This window comes from Panthera leo, chromosome E1, assembly GCF_018350215.1.
Source record: "Panthera leo isolate Ple1 chromosome E1, P.leo_Ple1_pat1.1, whole genome shotgun sequence".
NCBI classification, from domain to species: Eukaryota; Metazoa; Chordata; class Mammalia; order Carnivora; family Felidae; genus Panthera; species Panthera leo.
In genome coordinates, this window is record NC_056692.1 from 46,685,487 (window position 1) to 46,709,127 (window position 23,641).

General features: G+C 43.5%; 2 protein-coding genes across 7 annotated transcripts in view; one reads left to right on the forward strand and one right to left on the reverse strand.

Moving 5' to 3' along the window:
- The first annotated feature begins 284 nt into the window (after positions 1-284).
- On the forward strand, positions 285-21,693 carry MILR1 (mast cell immunoglobulin like receptor 1). Of its 4 annotated transcripts, none has more exons than XM_042916672.1 (9): positions 286-679; positions 5,333-5,608; positions 10,764-11,051; positions 12,697-12,807; positions 14,657-14,746; positions 15,527-15,577; positions 15,710-15,778; positions 16,221-16,304; positions 21,574-21,592. In XM_042916672.1, exons 1-8 carry the CDS (start codon positions 550-552, stop codon positions 16,274-16,276), a joined length of 1,071 nt encoding a protein of 356 aa, XP_042772606.1. In that variant the 5' UTR covers positions 286-549; the 3' UTR covers positions 16,277-16,304; positions 21,574-21,592. The 4 variants fall into 4 exon arrangements, with proteins under 4 accessions (XP_042772607.1, XP_042772606.1, XP_042772605.1 ...); XM_042916671.1 differs by lacking the exon at positions 21,574-21,592 and adding an exon at positions 21,617-21,693 and having other exon boundaries at positions 287-679; XM_042916674.1 differs by lacking the exon at positions 21,574-21,592 and adding an exon at positions 21,617-21,693 and having other exon boundaries at positions 287-679; positions 5,333-5,482.
- POLG2 (DNA polymerase gamma 2, accessory subunit) overlaps positions 7,085-23,641 on the reverse strand; it is a 41,116-nt gene continuing 24,559 nt past the window's right edge. The window contains exons 9-11 of one of the 3 annotated variants that reach the window (XR_006196636.1): positions 23,240-23,332; positions 9,985-10,044; positions 7,085-7,836 (exon numbers count right to left, since the gene is read on the reverse strand). Coding sequence is in view for 1 of the 3 variants with exons in the window: in XM_042916666.1 (XP_042772600.1) it covers positions 23,294-23,332 (39 nt within the window). In the remaining 2 variants the exon portion in view is untranslated. Of the gene's footprint in view, positions 7,837-9,984; positions 10,045-21,915; positions 23,333-23,641 lie in introns of those variants that run through there. The other 2 variants (XR_006196637.1, XM_042916666.1) reach the window with 2 other exon arrangements.

The window sequence follows — 23,641 nt, forward strand, 5'->3', positions numbered from 1 at the left end:
GTGAATCACAAGCCTCTCTGGGTTGTAACGTAGAGACTCAGAGACTGCTGGGGGCCCTTGTTACAATTCAGAGTCCCAGGTTTTATTCCGAGTAAGTCTGGAGTGGGGCCTAAGAACCAGCGTTTAATATAATATTTAATACAAGGCATTTCTTTTTTTTTTTTAATTTTTTTTTTTAATGTTTATTTTTGAGAGAGAGACAGAGTGTGAGTGGAGGACGGACAGAGAGAAGGGGAGACACAGAATTTGAAGCAGGCTCCCAGCTCTGAGCTGTCAGCACAGAGTCTGACATGGGGCTTGAACCCATGAACCACCAGTCTCTTCGTACAAGAACTCATTGGGGGAACACAGGTCGGTCAAACCAACCAATCATATTTTGTTTCAAACTTGTCTAGGCACCTCCAATTTCTTTTACGTTGTCAAAAAAGAGGAAGTTCCCTAAATGACTCATCAGTATGGGGTCATCATGCCTTCTGTGTCCTCCTCCCTAATTTCTTCTGGAGCTGTTTCAACAAACTGTTCTTTTAGGGCATTTTTTTCTTCTCTCGCATGTATGGCTCATTTGCCATTTTGAAGCTTGTGTCTCCAAACGAAAACGTGATGTGGAAAAAGAGTTTTCTCATGTTCCTTTTCTCTCTCTCAGTTCAAAGAGCTGCCCTGGATTGTGAATGGAGGAACAGTAAGTTTCATTTACTTCCTTCTCTCTTTTACCAAAACTCTTTTCACCGACACGTGGAGATGGTCAGCTTTCAGCACGACCATTCACAAATAAGTCTTTCTTTGCTTTTAGATGAACAACCAAAGTCAAGTCTTTTCTGTTACCTACAGTTTAAAAGGAAATGATGGGAGGGAGGGAGTTGAAGGCTCTTTGCTGAGGTTCAGAGATTAAATGTTGAGATTGTTTTTACGCTGAAATGTTTCTTTCTTTCTCTGTTGTTACTGGGTTTTTTTTTTTTTTTAATTTAGAAAATCAACGCATAATCATTGTAAAATAATTCAAGCAACAAAATAAAAATATATATTGGGAGGTGGTTTACCATCATGGAGCTAGACCAGCCAGGGTTGTGGTCCTAACCCCGGTTTCTACCGTTTTCCAGCAGGCAGGCTGGGTGTCTGATGTAACCACCTGACCCTTAATCTCTTTCCTCTGTGATGTGAGGATAATAAAACCACCTACCCGGGAGGGTTCTTACGAGGACTCGGTGAGACAAGCCATGTCCCTTAGCACAGAACTTGGTATGTGGTAAGCTGTCGCTAAATGCCAGCCCATGCTGCTGTGACTAGATGAAATATGAAAGTGCTGTTGTGCTCTCCAATTCTCCATTTCCAGAAGCAACCACTTATCAACAGTCATTCTCTATTTGGTACCATAGGAAACAAACTCTTCTGTGATGTGTCCTTTTTAATTTATTTTAAAGTTTATTTATTTACTTGAGAGAGAGAGAGAGAGAGAGAGAGCAGGGGAGGGGCAGAGAGAGAGGGAGAGAGAGAATCGCAAAGCAGGCTCTCCACTGTCAGCGCGGAACCCCATGTGGGACTCAAACTCACGACCCTCAAGATCATGACCCGAGCTGAAATCAAGAGTCTTGATGCTTAACTGAACCACCCAGGGGCCCAGTCCTATTTTTAGATGACAATACATCACAGAAATCCTTGTAAGCAGTAGATGTAGACTCACTTCTCTTTTTTCAACGGCTGCTTGGCATTTCATAATGTGACTCAGCCATAGTTCATGTAACCACCCCCCTTACTGATTTATCCATTTTTTTCTTTGTAATGTATACAATGCTGCAATGAAAATCCTCATGCAAAACATCCTTTGTGGACACAGGAGAGGGGGAGAGCATCTCTGGAGGATAAAATCCTGGAGGTGAAATGGCTGGGTCAAAGGGCATGTACATTTGAATCGTTAAGTTGCCTTCTTAACACGCAGACCGGGTACCCAGTCACAGGGTGAGTGTGTCCCAGCCTTCTCCAACAGTGGACACAACCTGTTTTTAAATTTGTGCCAATCCGATGAGTAAAAAACAATATCTCAGGGCTGTTTTGACCTCATCACGTGTGAGCCAGAGCATCTTCTTCATGTTTATTGGTCATGAAAGCTCCAGAAGTTCTATGGAAAGGAAATTTAGGGACAGCCGTCTGGTTGGAAGGAGAGGAGAGGCTTTATCTTGAAGCTGAGCTTACAGAAGCTGAGAAAATGTCAGTTGCCCAGATCAAAAAGGGCAAGGGAGCTTGATGACATTTTTGAGGGGCCTAAACTCCTCCTCTACCCAAACTGTCCCGTGGCCCTAGCATTATTTAATGGCCTTTTGCATTCATTCTTCTGGAAATTACCTATTCATATTATTTGCCCATTTATTTGTCTTTTTCTTATTCAGTTGCCATTGACATATCTATCTATCTATATACATATATGAAAATATATATACATGAAAAATCCTTTGCTTTCATTTATATGTTAAGTATTTCCTTTTCGATTGTCACTTGTCTTAATTTTGCCATAGAAAAGCTTTAAGTTTTAGGGGAGTCAATTTTTTAGTCTTTTCTTTGTGGCTCCAATTTTTGTGTCTTATTTGGAAGAGCTTTTCTTCTCAGGTGATATAAAAACATTTTCTAATATTTCTTTAATTCTTTAATAATTTTATTCTTTTACATTAGATTTTCTGATGAGGGTTACTTTTTTCCTTGGCATTTTAAAATAATAAAATACAAACATACAAGCTATCAAAGACTACTAGCTAGTGTCAGAGGACTCATGAGGGGCTCCTGGCTGGTAGAGCATGTGACTCTTGATCTTGGGGTCATGAGTTTGAGCCCCGTTTTGAGCCCCATGTTGTGCCCCATATTGAATATAGAGCTTACCTAAAAACAAACAAACAAACAAAAAACAAAACAAAAAAGGACTCAGGAGCTGGTATAGAGATGCTTCTCATGGCCAAAAAATGGAACAATAAAAATAATAATTGCAATGGATTGAAATACATCAAATATGTAAACTATGAGTTCATAATGATTCTTTTTTAAAAAAATTTTTTTAACATTTATTTATTATTGAGACACAGAGAGAGACAGAGCATGAGCATGGGAGGGACAGAGAGAGAGGGAGACACAGAATCCGAAGCAGGCTCCAGGCTCTGAGCTGTCAGCACAGAGCCCGACGCGGGGCTTGAACTCACAAACCATGAGATCATGACCTGAGCCGAAGTTGGACGCTTAACTGACTGAGCCACCCAGGTGCCCCAAGTTCATAATGATTCTTAAACAAAAAAATAACAACAGTGAAAGAAAAATATCCTGTTACAAGATGCTAGGAAACCAACTCATTATTTTCAGAACCAGTCAATAAAGGAAGAGAATCAAGCATTTATCCTGCTTTTTCAATGCAAACCGTATCTCCATATAACCATAGTTGATGGGGGCAAGTTTCTCTTTATAGAATTATTTCAGATAATAAATGGAAAAGGAATGAATTAGTATATCACCATTTTGCAACCTCTAATGAAATAATGCTTCCAAGTGATTATTGTCAAAGCCGACTAAGAAACAAAAAGAGAGATGACCAGACATTATGTGCTTCACAATGGAAGTACACCCTACCCTCATGCATTCTTGCTAAATAAAAGCTAATCTGGGGGCACCTGGCTGGCTTAATAGGAAAAGCATGAGCCTCATGATCTTGAGGTCATGAGTTCAAGCCCACATTGGGTGTAAAGATTACTTAAATAAATAAAACTTAAAAGAAAAAAAAGCTAATCTGAATTTCATTAAATTCAGGGGACAAGGGACAGAGGACCAAGGTAAAGGATACCATGGGAATGTGATCAACAAAATCCAGACCATGGAAAACACTATCGAACAAAGAGCTTGCCATCTTCCACAAATAAATTGCAGGGGGAAAGAAAAAGATGGAAACATCTACAGATTTAAAAAGACATAAGAAATAGGGGCGCCTGGGTGGCTCAGTTGGTTAAGCGTCCAACTTCAGCTCAGGTCATGATCTCACAGTTCGTGGGTTTGAGCCCCGTGTCGGGCTCTGTGCTGACAGCTCAGAGCCTGGAGCCTGTGTCAGAGTCTGTGTCTCCCCCTCACTATCACTCTCTCTCTCTCTCAAAAATAAATAGACATTAAAAAAAATTTTTTTAATTAAAAAAAAAAACGGGGAGGGACCTGGGTGGGCTCAGTCGGTTAAGCCTCTGACTTGGGCTCAGGTCATGATCTCACAGTTTGTGAGTTTGAGCCCCTTGTCGGATTTCTGTGCTGACGGCTCAGAGCCTGTGTCTCCCTCTCTCTCTGCCCCTCCCCTGCTTGCCCTCTGTCTCTCTCTATGTCTCTCTCTCTCTGTGTCTCTCTCCCTCTCTCAAAAATGAATAAATATTAAAAAAATTTTTAAATAATTTTTTTTTTCAAAATAAGAAATTTAAAAGAAATAGTGGTCCAAAAAGGTCACCAGACATAATGTTTGGTCAGAGAACCTAGAATTTTAATATTTATTTCAAAATAATTTTTTTAATGTTTATTTATTTTTGAGAGAGAGAGAGTGAGAGAGAGAGAGAGAGAGAGGGAGAGTGGAGGAGGGGCAGAGAGAGAGGGAGTCACAGAATCCCAAGCAGGGTCTGTGCTGTCAGCACAGGGGCTAGGTCTTACGAACTGTTAGATCATGACTTGAGCTGAAATCAAGAGTACAGACTCTTAACCGACGGAACCACCCAGGCGCCCCGGAATTTTAATATCTCTAAGTCAGCACAGCCAGTCTTAAGGGAGTGTCTTTTATCAAACTGTATACCTGCAACTAATATTACACTGTGCGTTAAGTAACTGGAATGAAATTTTTTAAAATTTATTCATTTTGAGAGAGGCAGAGATAGCGCGAGTGGGGGAGGGGCAGAGACAGAGAGGGAGACAGAGAATCCCAAGCAGGCTCCTCACTGTCAGCTTGGAGCCCAATGTGAGGCTCGAACTCACGAAACCGCGAGATCACGAAAACCAAGAGTCGGATGCTTAACCGACAGAGCCACCCAGGCGCCCCCTCACTAGGATTTAAATTTAAAAAAAGAAAGAAGGAAAAATTAGAGTGTCCACTTCAAGCTCTCACCAGCAGAAGAGCTAACAAGCACGGAAGAGCTGGTCAAGGCCACCCATCTGTCACTGGAAGGAGCCTCTGTAGGTGCTGAGGCTTTCCTCACACACTGGTCAGCCTGGCCGTGCCAACAAGAAAGTTCTCCAGGAACGAGCGTCTCTACCCCTTGACCCACAAAATGTGGCCAGATTACCACTTAGTTATTAAGCGACATTAACAAAGACTTTTTTCTTGTGTTACTCTGTTTTCCAGAACTCCTTTCTCCAAGTTTGAACTCAAAAACAAATGCAGTCACGAGGGGTCAAAATGTGTCTTTAATTTGTTCCAGCCGGAACCCATCACTACAGATCACCTATCTTTTGTTTCGGCATGAGAAGCACCTGAGAACCCAGGAAGGCAAAGGTGAACCCATGATTTTTAACCTAAGTGTCTCAGAAGCCCATGATTTGGGTCCCTACAAATGCAAAGTCCAAGTTTCTAACTGTTCAGTTATCAAATACAGTCATGAGTTCAACTTCACCTTTGTTGGTAAGTAGAGACTCATCCCTGGGGGGGGCCCTGTGATTTGTGGGATTCTTTCCTGTCCTAGAATGGGCTCTCTGCTCTCCTGAGAATACTCACTCAAGGGCTTGGAAAGTATGTCACTGAGATCTTTATTCTTATTAATTCCATTTTGCTTGCTCTTCCGAAGACTTTTTTTTTTTTAATGATTAATAGACTTCTTTAAGGTATTATAATACATAGGGTCATCGTTGCCAGACTTAATATGAAATGTTAAATGGTCGATCCAATTTTCCTTCCTAGATAAGTTTTTCTTTCCTATTTCTGTCAGTTTTGAAAACATAATACCAGAAGAAGGGGGACCCAATTCCTAACAGAGCTCCTAAGAGTGAGGTCTTGGGATTGGGATAGATATTTGCTGATCTTGCATAGGGCCCAATGAATTAAGGCAGGATCTTTGGTGAGCCCTCTGTGGCTCAGATCGTTGTACTGAAGCAAGTACTCCCATTTAGGTTGGGATCTTTTTTTTTTTTTTTTTTTTTTTTTTAACGTTTACTTATTTATTTTAAGAGAGAGAAAGAGCGCTCATGCAAAGGTGTGAGTTGGGGAGGGGCAAGGTGAGAGGGAGAGAATCCCAAGCAGGCTCTGCAGTGTCAGCGCTGAGCCCAACGCAGGGCTCAATCTCCCAAACGGTGAGATCATGACCTGAGGTGAGATCAAGAGTCGGGAGCTTAGTGACTGAGCCACCCAGGCGCCCCAGGTTGGTGTCTTATGACCAACCGCTCAGTTTGCGCCTTCTGGGCTTCCACAGATGTGCCTGTCGTATTCGGCTGGGTGGAAGATAGCAGGCAGGGTGGCCAACCGCCACGGCTGGTATTTGGGGAATGACATCGTGGCAATCCGGCATACCTCTTCCAAAGACTCATTGCTATTTCAAATAATGATAGCCTGATTGCCTTAGACAAAAAGCCTTATGTGAACAATTTGGGAAATTGTTGAGATCTTTTCTAGATGCTTTATTCTAGGATTCCCATCACGTAGGCAAAAACCACTGTTTCTCTGAAGGTGCAGGAAGACTTAGAATCAGTATTGGACCCTGCGGCAAAGGTCTTCAAAGCCCCAGGTCTTTTCCAACTTCTTCCCTTTGCAGTGACCACCCAGCAGGTGCCCCACCAGCCAGCACTCTTCCTGCCCAACCACATCTTATTACTGCTATATTTTTCTCTCCCATCTTCCCACCCAAGCCTCTCACAACCTAGCATTAATGGTCTCATTTATAAAGGTGACCTTGATAAAGGACTTCTGAGAGAGGGAGAGAGGGTTTCCAGGTAATATGTGGGCATGGAACCTGGAGGCTTCTAAACATAAGAGCTCTGACTCACTGATCGAATCTTTGAGTGATTCTCTAGGTCTGTGCTGTCTAGCATAGTAGCCACTAGCCACGTGTGGTTATTTACATTTACATCCAAATTAATTAAAACTAAATGAAGCAAAAAGCTCAATTCCTTAGTGTATTCAATAGCCACAGCCGGCCGGTGGCTGCTTTGTTAGTGCAGACAGAACGTTTCCATCATTACAGAAAGTTCTACTGAGCGCCATTGCTCTAGTGCAAGGGTTCTTAGCATTTTAGGTTATAGCTGTCTTAACAATCGAATGATAGTGATGGGTACTTTTCCTGAGACATATTCATGAGATTACAGATGCAAATCTCTGCATAAGGCTTTTAGGAGATCCAGGTTAAAACCAACCATTTTAGGACAGTTTTGAACCCAAAATGAACAGAAGCCATATTGTAGAAGAAGAGTGAAGAAGGGGAAAATCCTTACAAACATGGTCTTAGGATGTGGTACATAACATGAGGGCAGGCCCTCCGCTGATAATAGTCCATCTAGGCCACCAGGCTGGACTGAGCCGCCTTGTACTGCAGAAAGAGCAACGGGGTGAGCGTTGGGGAACCTGTGCACCCCTGGCTTCCCGTGCAACTTTGCATATTCCCTTTAGATGCACCTTTGCTATATCTCCAGCCCTCAATCATTAAAATGGGTTAAATGGTAAAATACCATTTAACATGGGTTTTAACTCTGGGTGGGAATCTCAGTCTATTGTGGGCAGCATGGGGTGAGAAGAGTAGGCACTTACTTGGCAGAGAAAACATACGATTGTCCTTCAAATCACTGAGATTCAGTGTGAGAAAAGATGTCAAGACCCACTATTAGTGTGGGTTTCCTCCATTTGAATAACGGGGACCTACACTCCTGTAAGGAATAAGCCCAGTTTTAGATGGTTTATGAACTTGATGGCTGAAGCCTTAAATCAGCTGATTAAAAAAAAACCCAAGTCTTCATTTCCTGAGCTTCTGTCCCACAGATATGTATAAAGTCTTCCCACATCCTGCCTTCCAAGTAAATGCACAAGTTTCCTGCAATTTGTCATGGTAACTACACTGTCCTGTAGAACTATTTTGATAGATTATAAGACTGTTTCAGCCCCATTTAGATCCAATTAGTAGATATCTATTGAGTGCTTACCCTGTGCAAGTAATTGTGTTGGGTATTGGGTGTTGCTGGGGTTTCAGTGATGCCTAAGACATGTTCTTGTCCCCAGCCCAGTAGGGATATGAGCCATGAACACAAATTCACTAATTATTGACTCAATCATCAAATATTTGATGATATCCCAAATGTGCCAAACCCTGGATATACGTTAAGTTTCTGCTCTGGTAGAGCTTACAGTCTTGTTGGGGAGACACAAAACCCAAGTACCCAAACAGATTCATAATCACAAACGGCATTGCTTGTTATGAAGAAAAAAGAAACTGGCACAGTGATGGAGTGAGGCAAGGCATGGTGGAGTGATCTACTTAGGTAGGATAGTTAGGGAAGGCCTCTCAAAGGGGATGGCATTGAAGTAGAGCCTTGAAGAATGAGGAGTTAGCTATGCAAGGAGACAGAGAAAGAGGGCTCTAGTCAAGGGACACTAGCCTGTTCAGGGGCTCCAACTTGGGAAAGAACTTGGCTGGTTGGGAAGGACCTGATAGGAGGCTGGTATGGCCAAAGGTCAAATGAGGGGAGTGTAACCCCAGGTGAGACTAGAGTGGGAAGGGGCCAAGTCAGGCAGGGCCTATGACCCAATTGATCATCTTCAAAGTACATTCTAGGTGAGGCAGGGCAAGAGAAGTTGGGGACTGGTTAGGAGGCTCTTGAAGTCATCCAGGAGACAAACAATGGTGAGGACGGACAGACATGGATGGATTCCAGGTATATTTTGGAGGAAGAAGCAGCAGGATTTGTTTGGTGATTGGATTTGGATTCACAGCAGTGAAGGTGAGGAAGGAATCAAAATGATTTCCAGATATCTAATGTGATCCACGATAGGAGTGTTGCATTTACTGAGATGGGGAAAACTAGAAGAATGGGAGGTGGGGGAAATGGAGAGCTGTTCAATGGGTATATGCAAGATGAGTAAGTTCTCCAGATCTTGCTGTAGAACATTGTGCCTGTAGTTAATACTACTGTATTGAGCACTTAAAGATTTAAGAAAGTAGATCTCCTGTTAACTCTTCTTACCATGGTAAAGTAAGTAAATGAATGAGTGGATGGGTGGATGAATGAATATATATCTAAATAAAAACATTTCTTAAAGAATGGGATTTTGTTATATGTTTATCTACCTACTGATTTTTCATTAACTAGCAGATCAGCTAGAGTTCAGTTTCAAACAGATTACACTTGAGGGGACCATGAGACACCCAAGTGTATCATATAAGAGGATGGCCAAAGACGAGAGGAGGCAGAAGAGGAAGCACTTCTGCCTGGAGGCTTTAGGCAAGTCTTAAAGGAAACGGGGCAGCTGAATGAGTCTTAAAGGACTCCTTGAAGTTTTTAAAAATATAACTGGGTTAGTGAAGAGTAGCAACCCCCTTACTCTGATCACTGTGATGCTGTGACTCCCTTTTACCAGTCCTTTTACAAACTCTCAGGAAAGTTTACATCTTTCCAGTCACTTTAGATATCAGTCCTTGGTCCAGTTTGGATCATCCCATCTCAGCGAGGAGTCCAGGCACCCTGATTTCTCATGAATTGTTTCAACTGCTCCTTCCTGAACACTACAGGATATAGATTTCAGTTCCATTGGAAGAATGTCCTATCAGTGCTCTTCCCAAAGTTGCTCTCTGAGGCCACCATCACCAACCAGGTGCTGCCTTGTCAAGGATGTTGCTTCAGGGATTCTGCTCAAGGGAGGGGTGGAGCAAGGAGACTAAATCATTTTCCTTGATTTTACTTATACTTGGGTCCTTGTATTTCATTGTTTCTGTGCCAAACTGATATTGTTAAAAAAAAAAAAAAATCTGTTTGAGAGTTGGCCCTGGATCTGCTGGTTTACTAGCGGTGTGAGTTTCTTACCTCTCTGAATCACAGTTGGTTCATCTGCGGAATGGGCATGATATTATCCTGCTTGTAGTACTGTTGTTACAAAGTGAAAGGAGGTAATGTGAATAGCAAGCCTGGTACATGATGGATACTCAACAATTATACTTCCTTTCCTATAACACTGCTTTCTTACTGAATTATTAAATAAATAATATAGCTGGATTCTCCCACAAAATACCCATACCACAGGGTTTTCCCTGACAAAGTTAAGCAGACCCACACACTTCCTGTTGAAAAGTTCTCTTGAATCTATCAGAGTTACTTCCTGCTTGTGGGAGGAAGTAGAAGATAATCATTCAGCTGAATTCTATAAATAAAAATACAGTTAGAAAAGATTATATTTTTAGATTTCTTTGATTAAAAAAAAAAACAACAATGTAGCCTTATAAAGACTGGGACTAAGAGCGCCTCTCAACTTCATACTTGGAACTAGATCTTTGACAGAATCACACTCGTTGTCAACAATAAACAGATGGAGAATTCTGCTGAAAGGCAAGTTTGTGCTTTGATTCCTCAAAGTAAGAGACACCCTCCACCCTCTGGTGTTCTCAGCACCCAGCTTGTGCCACACTGAGTGGAGCTAACCATATACCATCGGTCTTTCCCACTGGGCTGCAAGCTCCCTGGCTTCTCAAGAAGGGTGTCATTACCTTTGCGTCCACAGTCAGGAATAGAGGTTCAATCCATGCTGGTGGACTGAGTGGGTGAATCCATTCTGCTCATCCCTTTAACACATACTTTCATTTGCCTAGACCCAGTGATTACACCAGTGCTGAATGTTAACGTCGTTAAAATAGAAACAGACCGACATATAATACTGCATTGCATCTCATTCAACGGCTCTCTGCCCATCAATTATACTTTCTTTGAAAAAGATACTGCCGTATCACCAGCCATTTCCAAGTACGTAAGGGAGCCCGCTGAATTCAACCTAACCAAGAAAAGCACTGGCGGAAGGGAAGAGTATAGGTGCAAAGCTGAAAACAAATTGCCTGACCACACAAAATACAGTCAACCAGTCTTCATCAATCCCTGGACAGGTAAGGGCTACCTGAACTCTTTCGACAGGCTCTGGATTTGCTTCCAAAAACTGCAGCCAGCCTCTCCCCTGCCCACGCACTTCCCACTTTGGCTGTACGCATCCAAAGGCCTTTCCTTTGGAAGGTTCCACACAAATTCTGATGGGGTTTCTTTCTGCCATCCAAAAGAAGATGAAAAGCCTAGAAGCTAGGTCAGGAAGAAACCTTGCAGTGAGATTTCCTGACTTGACCCTGCTTCCTGCCTTGATCTCCCGCTGCCCAGGTTCTAAGCTAGCACATGAGAATTTGCATCTTTCTTGGGCTTGGAGCCCGGTCTTGATTTCCTTCTGCTTTTTCATTGACTTCTAACGCCTGTGCCCTCCCGTTTGGCTGTTTCTTGCCCACTACTAATGCTTGGTGAGTCTAGACTTCTGGGACCACCCTTGTGGTGAGAAGGGCCCCTGTCCCAGTCCTGTGTTTTGGAAGGCACTGCTTTGGTGCTTCTTGGCCATGTATCTTCCCACAGGCCGAGGGGCCCAGGGGCACATGAGAAAGTGCCCACCTGGACCCTGTATCTCCACTTTCCTAAACCATATTCTGGGTACCTGCACCTGAATTCCCTACCCAGTCAGATCAGAACCCTCCTTCCAGGGCCTACACAAGTCTTGTTCCCAGCTCATCCTCCCAAGATTGTACCAGGGTAAGGATAGGAGCATCCCTAGACTCAAGTGTAGGGGGCTGCTTGTGGGGGGTGTGGATAGCATTTGGACATGCAGGCTAGAGGATCCACGTGCAGGCGAGGCCCCTTGGGGTGCACATCAGAGCCCAAGTGGAAAGCTGGGCTGGGCCTGGGGCTAGGGCTGACTCTCTTCATGCTGCCATATTCTGGCACAGAAGTCTGAGGAGTCTGAGAATTCTAGATTCAAACCTGGCTTTCCAGGTCCTTATGAAGGGACACTTGTCGAGGTAGGAGGAGGGTAGAACAAAAATGAGGTTAGCTAAGGCAGTAGGCACACTTGGGCATTGAACACTTCACTTAGCCTCATCCACAGAAGAGAGCCCACACCCTGCTCTTTGGTAAGTTCTAACAGATGAGGCAGCCTGTTGGACTCAGGCTCCAGAGTCCTGGTTTTGCCTACAAACCACAGCCCTTCCATTTACTAGCTGTGTGACTGTAGGAAAGTCCTCTATCCTCTCTGAGCCTTACTTTACTCATTTGTAAAATGGGAGTGCTATCAATGAGATAAATAAGGCAATGCACGCAAAGTGCTTAACACAGCATCTGGCGTGTAGTTAATAACGAATGGTAGCTGTTTAGGTGACATAAATCATGCCAACATGACTAAGGGCTTTGCCCAATAAGTGGCCAGGCTGTTCTGAGCCTTATGACTCTAACAGTGTTGCCAGGAATCTGGTTCAAGGCTGTGCTGTTTTTTCTCTTCCTTTGTGCGACCCCTTGTGGAAGATGTATTTGGTTGTGACTTTAACAACTTCACTGACTAACAAGCTACCTCTCAAGAGTTGCAGGTGTCCATAGTGGTCTGAGGCAATTAAATTAGTTAATTTAGGAGACGGTTGTAAACTGCCCTTTCCAGAACACTCTACAGTTCAATGTCATTGGAAAAGAAAGCTGTGCGGTAACCAATGAACCGCTATCTTCTTCCAGGAGGAGGCAGCTGTCCTTTCTGTCTGCAGCTACTGCTTCTGGGATTATTGCTGGTGCTAATGGTAATAATCCCAATTCTGACATTTTGGATACTACCAAAGTACAGAGCAGGTAAGTTCTTTTGGCAGCTTTTCACGGTTTTCCATGGGCGTGGGATACAGAGAACAGGAGAGAAGGTGAAGAGGAAGGGAAAGGAAAATTAAAAATGGGATACGACGAAGGGGGCGCCTGCATGGCTCAGTGGGTTGAGCATCCAACTTCGGCTCAGGTCAGGATCTCGCAGCTCGTGAGTACAAGCCCCGCACTGGGCTCGCTGCTGTCAGCTGAGAGCCCGCTTCTGATCCTCTGTCCCCTTCTCTCTGCCCCTCCCTCCCTCCCTCTCTCCCTCCCTCTCTCTCTCTCTCTCTCAAAAATGAATAAGCATTAAAAAAATTTAAAAAAATTGTAAAATACACATAAAAAAATAAACATTACCATCTTAACCACTGTTCAGTATACAGTTGAGTATAAGGACACTGCCACTGCTCCACAACCATCACCAGCATCCGTGCACGGAACTTTTCTCATCTTGCAACACTGAAATCCTGTCCCCATTCAACCCTCCCCATTCAGCTCCCCCGACCCCAGCCCCTGACAACCAGCGTTCTCCTTTCTTCCTCTATGAATTGACTACTCTGGGGACCTCATCTAGGGGAATCCTAGGGTGTCTCTCCTTTGGTAACAGGCTTATTTCACTCAGCGTAATGTCCTCAAGATTCATCCATGTTGGGCATGTGTCAGAAATTTCCTTCATTTCTAAAGCTGAAGAATATTCCATCACAGATACATACGTAGATACAAATACATATATCCGCTAAATTTATCCATTCGTCTGTCAGTGGGGCCTTGGGTTGCTTCTGCCTTTGGGCTATTGTGAGTAATGCTGCTGTAAACATGGGCACACAAATTTTTTAACAAAAGGCCCCGCATGTTTGCATTGCACTGGGCCCTACAAATGAGGTGGTGGGTCCCGACCGCCAGCTCCGCAAAGGCAAGAGCTTTGCCTTGTAATTGTCCACCTCCTTGCTGGCCCTGCCCCTCCGAGGAAGCTCCGTAGTTGAAGATGAACTCGAGCAACATGCCTCTGCCTCACCTCAGGTGCTGCATCAAGCCCCAGGCACTGCTTTTCGCCAGTCACCTCTCGGGACCACCTCTACTTAAGATTTTGAAATTTGGCCTTTTCACTTGGCCCACAAGTATGGAGGAATATCAAGATTTGCACAAAAAACCAGGATGTCTCCGTACCAGTGAGCCGAGGGGCGTTGGGCAGGCTCCTTCACTTGCTGGAGCCTCAGTGTTCTGACCTGTAGAATGGGGAGATACTGTCACAGCTAGGGAGAGACCTAAGTGATGCATGTTAGCCGCCTGTGCCTCCCCCTGTGCCTCCTCTAGAGAGTTTTAAGTCAGAGAAGTCAGGGACTCAGTTGACACAATACTTGAAACTAGATGTCAAAATGTATACATCTTATACCTTTTTACAACCTGTCTTCCCTTCTTACAAAAAGCCCAGGGTCTTGCAAAAGTGGAATTAGCATTCTTGTTTCTGGCCAGGATTCAATAGAACTCGGCTGGGTAATTTACTGTCTCTTGCAGATATTACAAAGCTTTTTACAGACTGTTCTTTTTCAGCAAAGGAAAGAAAATGTGTCTCTGGCCAACCCAAATGTAATCTGCGTAATCTGATGGGCAAAGGATGTTCCTTGCAGACCCAGGGAAATAAATCAGAAGGGCTTCTGGCTTGGAGAAGCGGGTGATATGGATTCCTCGCTGAGCCCATGGTTTTCCTTTAATGGATGACAGTGTAGGCCATTGGAGCAGGGTCATTCTTTGTTTCGGAACTTTGGGGGATTCGGCTCCTTGGCAGAGGAAATGAGAAAAATATGGCTGAATTGGTTTAATGTTTCTGTACCAATTTACGTAGGAAAAGCTATGAGAGATCAGGCACCCAGAGACAATGGAAATACACCCATGGAAATTGGAATATACGCAAATGTCTGTGAAACTCAAGCAGGTAAGAGAACTTTGTTGGGTATTTTGATTGGTTTGGTTGGTTGGTTTCAGGTTTCGTCTTTTTAAAATTTTTTTAAGGTTGTACAGACACACGGGTACCAAAAAAAAAAAAAAATGAAGAAAAGTTATAGAATACAAGGGCTCCCTCCGACCCATGACCTCCAGTTCCACCCTGCTGGTTTAACCATCAGTTTTTTTTTTGTTTTTTTTTTTAATTTTTTTTTTTTTTTTCAACGTTTATTTATTTTTGGGACAGAGAGAGACAGAGCATGAACGGGGGAGGGACAGAGAGAGAGGGAGACACAGAATCGGAAACAGGCCCCAGGCTCCGAGCCATGAGCCCAGAGCCCGACGCGGGGCTCGAACTCACGGACCGTGAGATCGTGACCTGGCTGAAGTCGGACGCTTAACCGACTGCGCCACCTAGGCGCCCCAACCATCAGTTTTTAAAATCCTTCCACAGATACTCTATGCATATGGTAGCAGGTCATAGCCATGCCATCATACGCCTTGATTTTTTTCACTTCACAACGTGAAGATATTTTAATGTCAATTCGGAATGATCCGCAGGGTGTTCCAGACACTCTTATGACCCCCTCTTAATGCAGGCATCATACACTGCTTTATGGTAAATAGACCCAGGGCAGGGCCTTGGTAAGGATGAGAATAAACCCAGCCAACTGACTGAGGGCCGGCCTTATCCCCAGGCATGGCGCTAAGCAAATTACCTGCTCTGTACTATGCAAACACCACTGACTCCCGATTTATCTCGTTCCCATAGACTCTGTGCCAGGCTTGGAACCAAGGCAGTGTGTTCGCACAGCCCAAGATGGTGAGTGCTCTCTGGGAAAAGTCCAGAGGCTGCACACCATTTCGAGGGCAGCTGGCTAAACCCTGCCCTCAAAATGGTGATGAGAGATTCGGATGACAGGCCTAGTAACTCTGTTCCCTGTCTTTTGCCCAGGAACTGGACACTCCCAGGAGATACATTATGCTACCCCCATGTTCCAGGAGGTGGCACCTGGAGGTCGTGGTGAGCCACAGTTTGGGATAAGAGATGCTAACAAAATGAGACCGCGGTCCCTGTGAGGCCACCATACTCTGGGGCTTTAGAAGCCCAAGGACGGGGTAGATGGGGGCAACGTGCACACCCAGGGTACCAATAGCAACCAATACCACAGCTCCTAACAAATGACATCGGGAGACGGGTGGGTAGGGAAGAGGGAACGATGTGACATAGTGACGTATAAAAAACTCAGAGAGGAGGATACGGGGGTACTCCTAAACCATCTTAAAGAATAAATTGCTTGTATACAGTCCAGGAAAAAAACCCAGTTAATTCTTGGTTCTGTCAATCCACCCAGCTACTAAAATGAGATTTTTTTTTTTTTTGAGGGGTGGTGGTGGTTGGTTTTTAGAGACTCTATGGATATATACATTAGTTTTACTGAATTATTTTCTCTTTTATATTTCAGAAGCCTATAATGATTGTAAAACTGGGTCTATCTATTCTGAGCTCATCAGAAGATGACATTTAAAGCTACAAGCTACATCTCAGAGTAAGATGCTTTTTATGAAGCTGATTTACATGAAGAAAAAGCAAATTTGACTGATACTTAAAAATATCTCACTGGTTACCTAAAATAAATTACTATTTTTCATGATCAAACACTATTCCTTTGGCCTATTTGGGTACATCCAATCCTGTCATCAGATAATAGTTTTGTCAGGTGGGATCCTGACTGGTGACAGATTTTAAATGCTTTTGCTATTTTTAGGCATGGACCATTCTCTCCCCATTGCCACATCATTAAAAAAGAGTACTTGTGGGGCGTCTTGGGTGGCTCAGTTGGTTAAGCATCAGACTCTTGATTTCAGCTCATGATCTCACAGTCGTGAGATCGAGTTTCCCCCGGGGCTCCACTCGGCATGGAGCCTGATTAAGATTCTCTCTCTGTGTCCCTCCCATGCTTTCTCTCTCTCTCTCTCTAAAAAAAAAAAAAAAAAAAAAAAAAAAGAGTAATGGTTAGACCACTGTGCTTTTCGTGTCTAAATTCTAAAACAAAAATTGGTGCCTTTGAAAATGTGTCTGAAGAAAACAGTCCCTATAGTTACACACCAAGTACACCTTTATTATCCATTGCTGTTTTGGTTTGCTCTCAGATTTTGGAAGGCTGCAAAAACATTTATATTGATTTTCATGGACTTCCTCAGTCCTCAAGACTTAGCTAATATCAAAGGCGTACCTTTATGTTTCCCATCAGCATTCTGTAGAGAGAACAGTGTTGTGTGGGAGAAAGGAGAATGGATTACTTTGACTGTTTTAACAAATTACCACAAACTGGTGACTTAAAACAACAGAAATTTATTTTCATAGTTCTGGAGACCAGAAATCCAAAATCAAGATGTCGGCAGGGCTGGGCTCCCTCTGAAGACCCTAAGGGAGAATCCTGCTTGTCTGCTTCAGTTTCCCGTGGTTCCTGGTGTTCCTTGGCTTGTGGCAACATCTCTCTAGTCTCTGCCTCTGTCTTCACATGGCCTGCTCGTCCTTTGCCTTTCTTTTATAAGGACACTGGTCATTGGATCTCGGAACCCCCTGGATAATCTGGGATGGCCTCATCTCAAGATCCTCAATTATAGCTGCATAGACCCTTTTTTCAAATTAGGTGACATTCACAGGTTTCAGGAGTTAGGACATGGACTTAATCTTTTTGGGGAGCCACCCATTCAGACCCCTACAGGGGACAAAATGGTTTCTAGTTTAAGCCTCTCATCCTAGGAGTTATTAGTAACATCCAATAAAAGGCAAAAGGCATTTGTAGACAACCAAAACAACATGGCCAAAATTTTTCTGCTCTGCTCTTCTTCTGGGTGTTGCCTGAACCTCTGTCTTAATCGCTCCCAACAGTGGACCTCTGACTAGAAAAAGCGCAGCTACCAGTTATTAGACACTAACTGTATAACATTCTGTAAGGCCGATATTATGAACTTGCTTTTACAGGTAAGGAAACTTAGACTCAGATGCGGTAAGTAATTTTACAAGGTCACCCACAGCTTAGTGGTGGTTGAATTGGGAGTTCAGTCCTAGCAAAGATCAGCAGAAGCACTGGCCATGGAAATGCCTCTTAGGGTGGGAAGGGATACTGTGCACACAGGTCCAGACTAGAGGATTGTATTGTCATAAGGCAGGATTCATGAGCATAATTTCTGCCCTTTCTCTGCTGATATTTGTATTTGGGGGAAATCAGTATGTCACAGAGGCTAAGAGAGTAAGGAGTCAAACAGACTGAGCTGAATTCAGGCTCAGTCATGTCTTAACTGTGTGACTCTGGATAAGTTATGGGGTTCAGTTTTTTTTCATCTGGGGGGTGAGAGCAAAGTGGGGGGTGGGGGAGACAAATAAATACCTGCATCATGGAGCCACTGTGAGAATTAGTTCAGGTAATGAATGTAAAGGGCTTGGAACAGGGTCAGGCATATAATAAGAATTTTTAAAAGGCTACTCTTTGTGGTATGATGCTTACTCTTGAGTCATACCAGTTGGCTGCTCCCCTTAGAAATCTTGAAGTCTTTGTGGTCATAAACTTGGCAACTCAGTCACCATTGGCCTCTTCTGTCTTGGGCTCCCTCCTAAAGCAGAGCCTGAGATAAGGACTTGGGTGCAGGTAGCCTATATGTCAGGTGACCCCAGGCGCTGGGAGCGAGAGAGCAGGTACAGTGAAACATTTCAGAGGAGGGAAAGTCAACTCAGGGCGGGGAGGGGCCAGCAAGCTAGAAACCTTACTGGGAATTGGATTTGATCCAGTTAAGACCTTCTGAAGTTTTGAAGTCCAGAATGCCTCTGGGTTTCACAGCATGCCCTGAATCGACAGCCTCTCATTTTCTCCTTGCAAAGCTTTTAAAGCACTTAGTAGAAGCCAACCAAGTCCACAATCCATATAATTACGATTGCCCTGTGCCTTTCAAGTGCTAAAACCATGGAAGAGCCTAGTGCTTCACTTTCTACCTCTGTCCCCTTTCCCACTGCAGGGGAAGGTCTTAGTAATTGTAAAGTAATTGGGAGGCTATGGCGTGCAAGTGTTATCACCACCCCCTTCCAACATCACATGTTGCCATCCATCCAAGGAGTAATTCAGCTTCCCAGCACTGCTTTCTAGGGCCTTCTGATACCCTGTCTTTTCCTGGGCTAGCCCTGAAAGCAGAGCCTGAGATAAGGCCTTCTGTGCAAATAATTTATCTGGGAGGTGACGCAAGCATCAGGTACTGGAGGAAAAGCCAGTACCAGGGTGTACTGTTGAGTTGGGCAACTGGGGCTTGATCTCACTGGAACCTTCTTAGCAATGAGAAGATGTTTCTTAGAACTGTCTGCCTAAGGACTGATAGTAAGAAGCGGTTATCCATTGACTTCCATCCCTGATTGGCTGAGGGGTGTCCCAGGAGGGGATGCCTCCCTGACCTCTAGGCTGTGCATGTGGACATTCCAAGTGGGTTTCCATGGGCGTCTCATGCAGGGAACTGCAAAGCACCAGGGCAGAAAATGAGTGATATGTGTTGCATGCTTGAAGTGAGAAGTTGTCAACACAAAGTGAACGAAGTCCCAGATGCAGCTGGAATCAGAGGTGAGGCCCCGAGGATGTGACACAAGATACAGAGGTGGTGGCTACGCCATCTTGCCAAAGTTCCTTTGTGAAAACAATAACTGCCATACCAGTGTCCAGCTGCTATTAAGTGCTTTGTGTACCTTATATGCTTCCATAGTCCTCACGATTCCCTCCCCATCCAGCTGCGACTTCCTGTGGCTTCCCACTCCACACACCCCCCCACCCCACTCCCCACACACGTTCTGGCTTTCAGATTGAATTGTTCAGGAAGGGAAGAAGAGGAAAAGGAAAAGGAAAAGACCTACTGAGCTTTCATTTCAATAGCTACTTTGTTTTCAGGTCTATTTCAGCTTCACTTTGGTTCTTTTTCCATACTGTCTTTAGTTTTGCCTGTTTTTGCATTGAATACAAATGGAATCATGGAGCATTCTTGTGTCTGGTTTTTTTCTGCCCAACATTGTATTTGTGAGATTTGTGAGTTGCAGCATGCAGCTTTAATTGTGTATTTCACTACTAAATAGTATTCCATTGTTTGAATATACTGTAACTTATCTATTCTGCAGCTGACAAACATTTGGGCTGTTGTCAACTTGGGGCTATTACAAATAATGAAGCTGTGACTGCTCTTATGCAACAACATGTCTGCTGCTTTCATGTGCGTGCAACTATGTTGAATATGTATAGGAATACAATGACTGGGTCATGGGATTCATCCCCATGTTTATCCCCAATGTAAGGAGATGATGCCATTATATTTTCCAAAGTGGTTCTATCACCTTTCTATCACCTTTCCATTCCCTTGAATGGTAGATGATGTCATTTTATTTATTTATTTATGTATTTATTTATTTTGAGAGCGTGAGCAGGGGAGAGGGGCTGAGAGAGAAAGAGAACCTCTAGCAGGCATCATGCTCATCACGAGTCCGATGTGGGTCGTTATTTATTTATTTCTTTAATTAATTTACTTACTTATTTAGAGAGCATGAGTGGGAGATAGGGGCAGAGGGAGAGAGAGAACCTCAAAGAGGCATCATGCTCAGCATGAGCCTGATGTGGGTCGATCCCATGACCCTGGGGTCATGACCTACACAGTAACCAAGAGTCAGATGCTCAATTGACTGAGCCACCCAGGTGCCCCGCACAGTCATTTTAATTGAACCATTCTTGTGGCCATCTAGTAATATCTTTTTGTGATTTTAACTTGCGTTTCCCTGAGACTAATAAGGTTGAACACACTTTCCCATATTTATAGGTCATTTGGATTTCTTTTTTTAATGAAATCCCTGTTTGAGGCCCTTACTTAGCCTGTTTTTCTGAAGCGTTTTGACTTTCATATTTTGGTCTACATCCACCCAGATGTGTATGGTGTGGACATCATAGTTCATCCCTCCCGTGCACGAACATAGCCAACTCTAGCACCAACCACTGAAAAGCTGTCCTCTGCCCACCAAACTGCTATATCGTCTCTGTCGCACAATCAAATGTCCATGTACAATGTGCGTTTCCTTCTGCGCTTCAGATTGTTTCATTGTTCTTCTTATCTCTCCTGCGTTAGTACCATATACTCTTTTTTTAAGTTTATTTATTTATTGTGAGAGAGAGAGATACTGAGTGATTGTGGGAGGGGCAGAGAGAGAGAGAATCCCAAGCAGGCTCTGCACTGTCAGTGCAGAGCCCGATGCGGGGCTCGAAATCACGAACCGTGAGATCGTGACCTGAGCTGAAGCCGAGAGTCAGACGCTTAACCGACCGAGCCGCTCAGGCGCCCTGCCACCATACTCTTCTAAATAAGTTTTGATAACTGGAAAAGCAAATTTTCCCATCTTGTTCTTTTTAAGAATGTCTTAGCTATTCTTGACCTTTTGCATTTCCAATTAAATCTTAGAGTCAGCTTGTTATTTTCTTAAAGAAAACAAAAACAAAAACAAACCCTGAACATTAGAGGGATTTTGATTGATACTGGATTGAATTTATAGATCCATTTGGGGAGCATTAACGTTGTTATAATAATGAGTCTTGCACATTACAAGCATCTCACTGCTTTTGTCTTCTTGGATTCTCTTAACATTTTATCATTTCCTGCATACCCATCTTACACATCTTTTGTTCCACATCTTATTTATTCCTAGGTACTTGATATGTTGATGCTGTAAGTTGTATTTTATTTCATACTGTTGATATACAGAACACAGGTTTTTTTTTTTTTGTTTGATTTTGTATCCTTTAGCAACCCTGCTGAACTCTCTTCAACTTAAATAACTTAACTGTAGATGTTCTTACATTCTGGAGACCGGAGAGTTACTGCTGCCGTTACCCTGGTTGCCTCCTGCCACAACAGCCTCAGGCCCAGAAACTGGAGGCTTGACATGGGATGTGGAGTTCTGCCACCGCAGACATTTGCTTCTCAGCGACAACCACCACCTTCCCTTCTACTTCCCAGATCCCACGCACGCGTGTGTAAGTGGAAGACATTCACAACCACACACACCCTGGCAGTAAGGGCATTGTAATTTTTTAGGTTTCTGATGCCACCAAATAGGAGGGTCATGATGACACTTAAGAGAGCCAAAGAATCTACCACATTAGCCAAAATATCAATCAAGACTGAGGGTACAGTGAAGGCATTTTAAGACAAAGACTGAGAAGGAGGTTTTCCAATCACGTTCTCAGTGAAAGAAGTACGCCGTATACTTGAAGAAGAAACCTGAACACAGAGATAGGGTGTAAGATTCAAGAACATTCATAGAGTAAACATAAATGACAGAAGGCAGGGGGGCAGAAAGAGAGGTGTGCATAAGGTTTGCAAACATTATAAGGCTACTTGATGGGGGGCTTAAAGTCACCAACCATGAGATCATGACCTGAGCCAAAATCAAGAGTTGGACGCTCAACTGACTAAGCCACCCAAGTGCCCCTAAGGGATGTGGGTCTTGGCCACCTCTCTGACCTCTTCTACCCATCTCCCCTATGCTCATCTATTCCGGCTCCCCTGGCCTGTTTTCTGCTCCTTGATCATTCCACACCTTTTCCCTCGTAAGGGCCTTGGCTCTTGCTAGTCCCACCGCCCCAGATCTTCACACACCTGACCCCTTTGTATCATTCAGCCTCAATTTGAAGGTCAGGTTCTCAGAGCTTCCCTGACAACCTATGCAAAACACACTACCCAGCCACGATTTGGCACATCATCCTGTTCTATTACCTACAACACTATCACTATCTGAAATTACCTGAAATTGTCCATGTGCCTCCTGCTTAGCATCTGTCCCCACCTGCCCACCCCTGGAAGGGACTTGTCTGTGTTGTTCACCACCACGTCCTTAACACTTACAGTCCCTGGGACTCAGGTGCTCAGAAAGCCTTTTTGAATGAACAAGATGAATAAATAGAGAACACATACAATAACAGGCCGGTCTTCAGGAGGAGCACAATTATCTGAGAGAAATTTCTCCCATGCTTCCTTACAGGATGATGTGGTATAACAGCAAACAAATGCCTCCAAAAACACTCTTATGGCTAAATCAACAATGAGTTCACAGGACTATTTCTTAGTAACATCTTTCAATAGATATTGGTGTGGTGTAATACGTGAGAAGGGTATTTGGTAAAAACAAATGTATTAAAAATAATTGGATTGGAGGGAAAATACATCAAAACAATGCCATGCAAGTGTGCAGCTCTCGGACAGATTTAATGGGAACTGCTGCTGCAGTGAGCATCAGAAATCACCTGTAGGTTTTAAAAATATACTTGTGTGGGCCCAACGGTCAGAGATTGTTATCAGAAAGAATAGGGCTCAAATATATTCAGGTTTTTAAAAGCTCCACAGGGGATTCTGATGTAGAACTCCAGCTGGACATCTGTGATCTGGAAAAACCTCCATAAATATTACTTACCTCACCTGCAGTGTAAACATTCTATGTTGCCCATCAGTGCAGATGCCTTAGCAGTCAAACCAGGAATACAATCTCCTGTGAAGGCTGAGGCCCCTAAAAGGAAAAGGTACCTAAATAAAGGGACCTGGCAGTACAACGGAGAGCTTTAGAAAAATGTTTTAAAACTTAAAAAATTCTTAGTTATATTAAAACTAAGTATTGAACCCCAAATTGCAAAAAATGAAATTTAAACTTTTAAGTAGACGTACAGGGGTCATATTGGTATTGCAATTCTGAGACTGATGTAATTAAGGTAAAATAAAACAAATGAGCAGTTGTGAGATGTGGCTTTCTAATTTTATCATCACCCTTAATAGTCCTGAGAACTGGGATTTTGGAATGGGAATACAAATGTCTGATAAA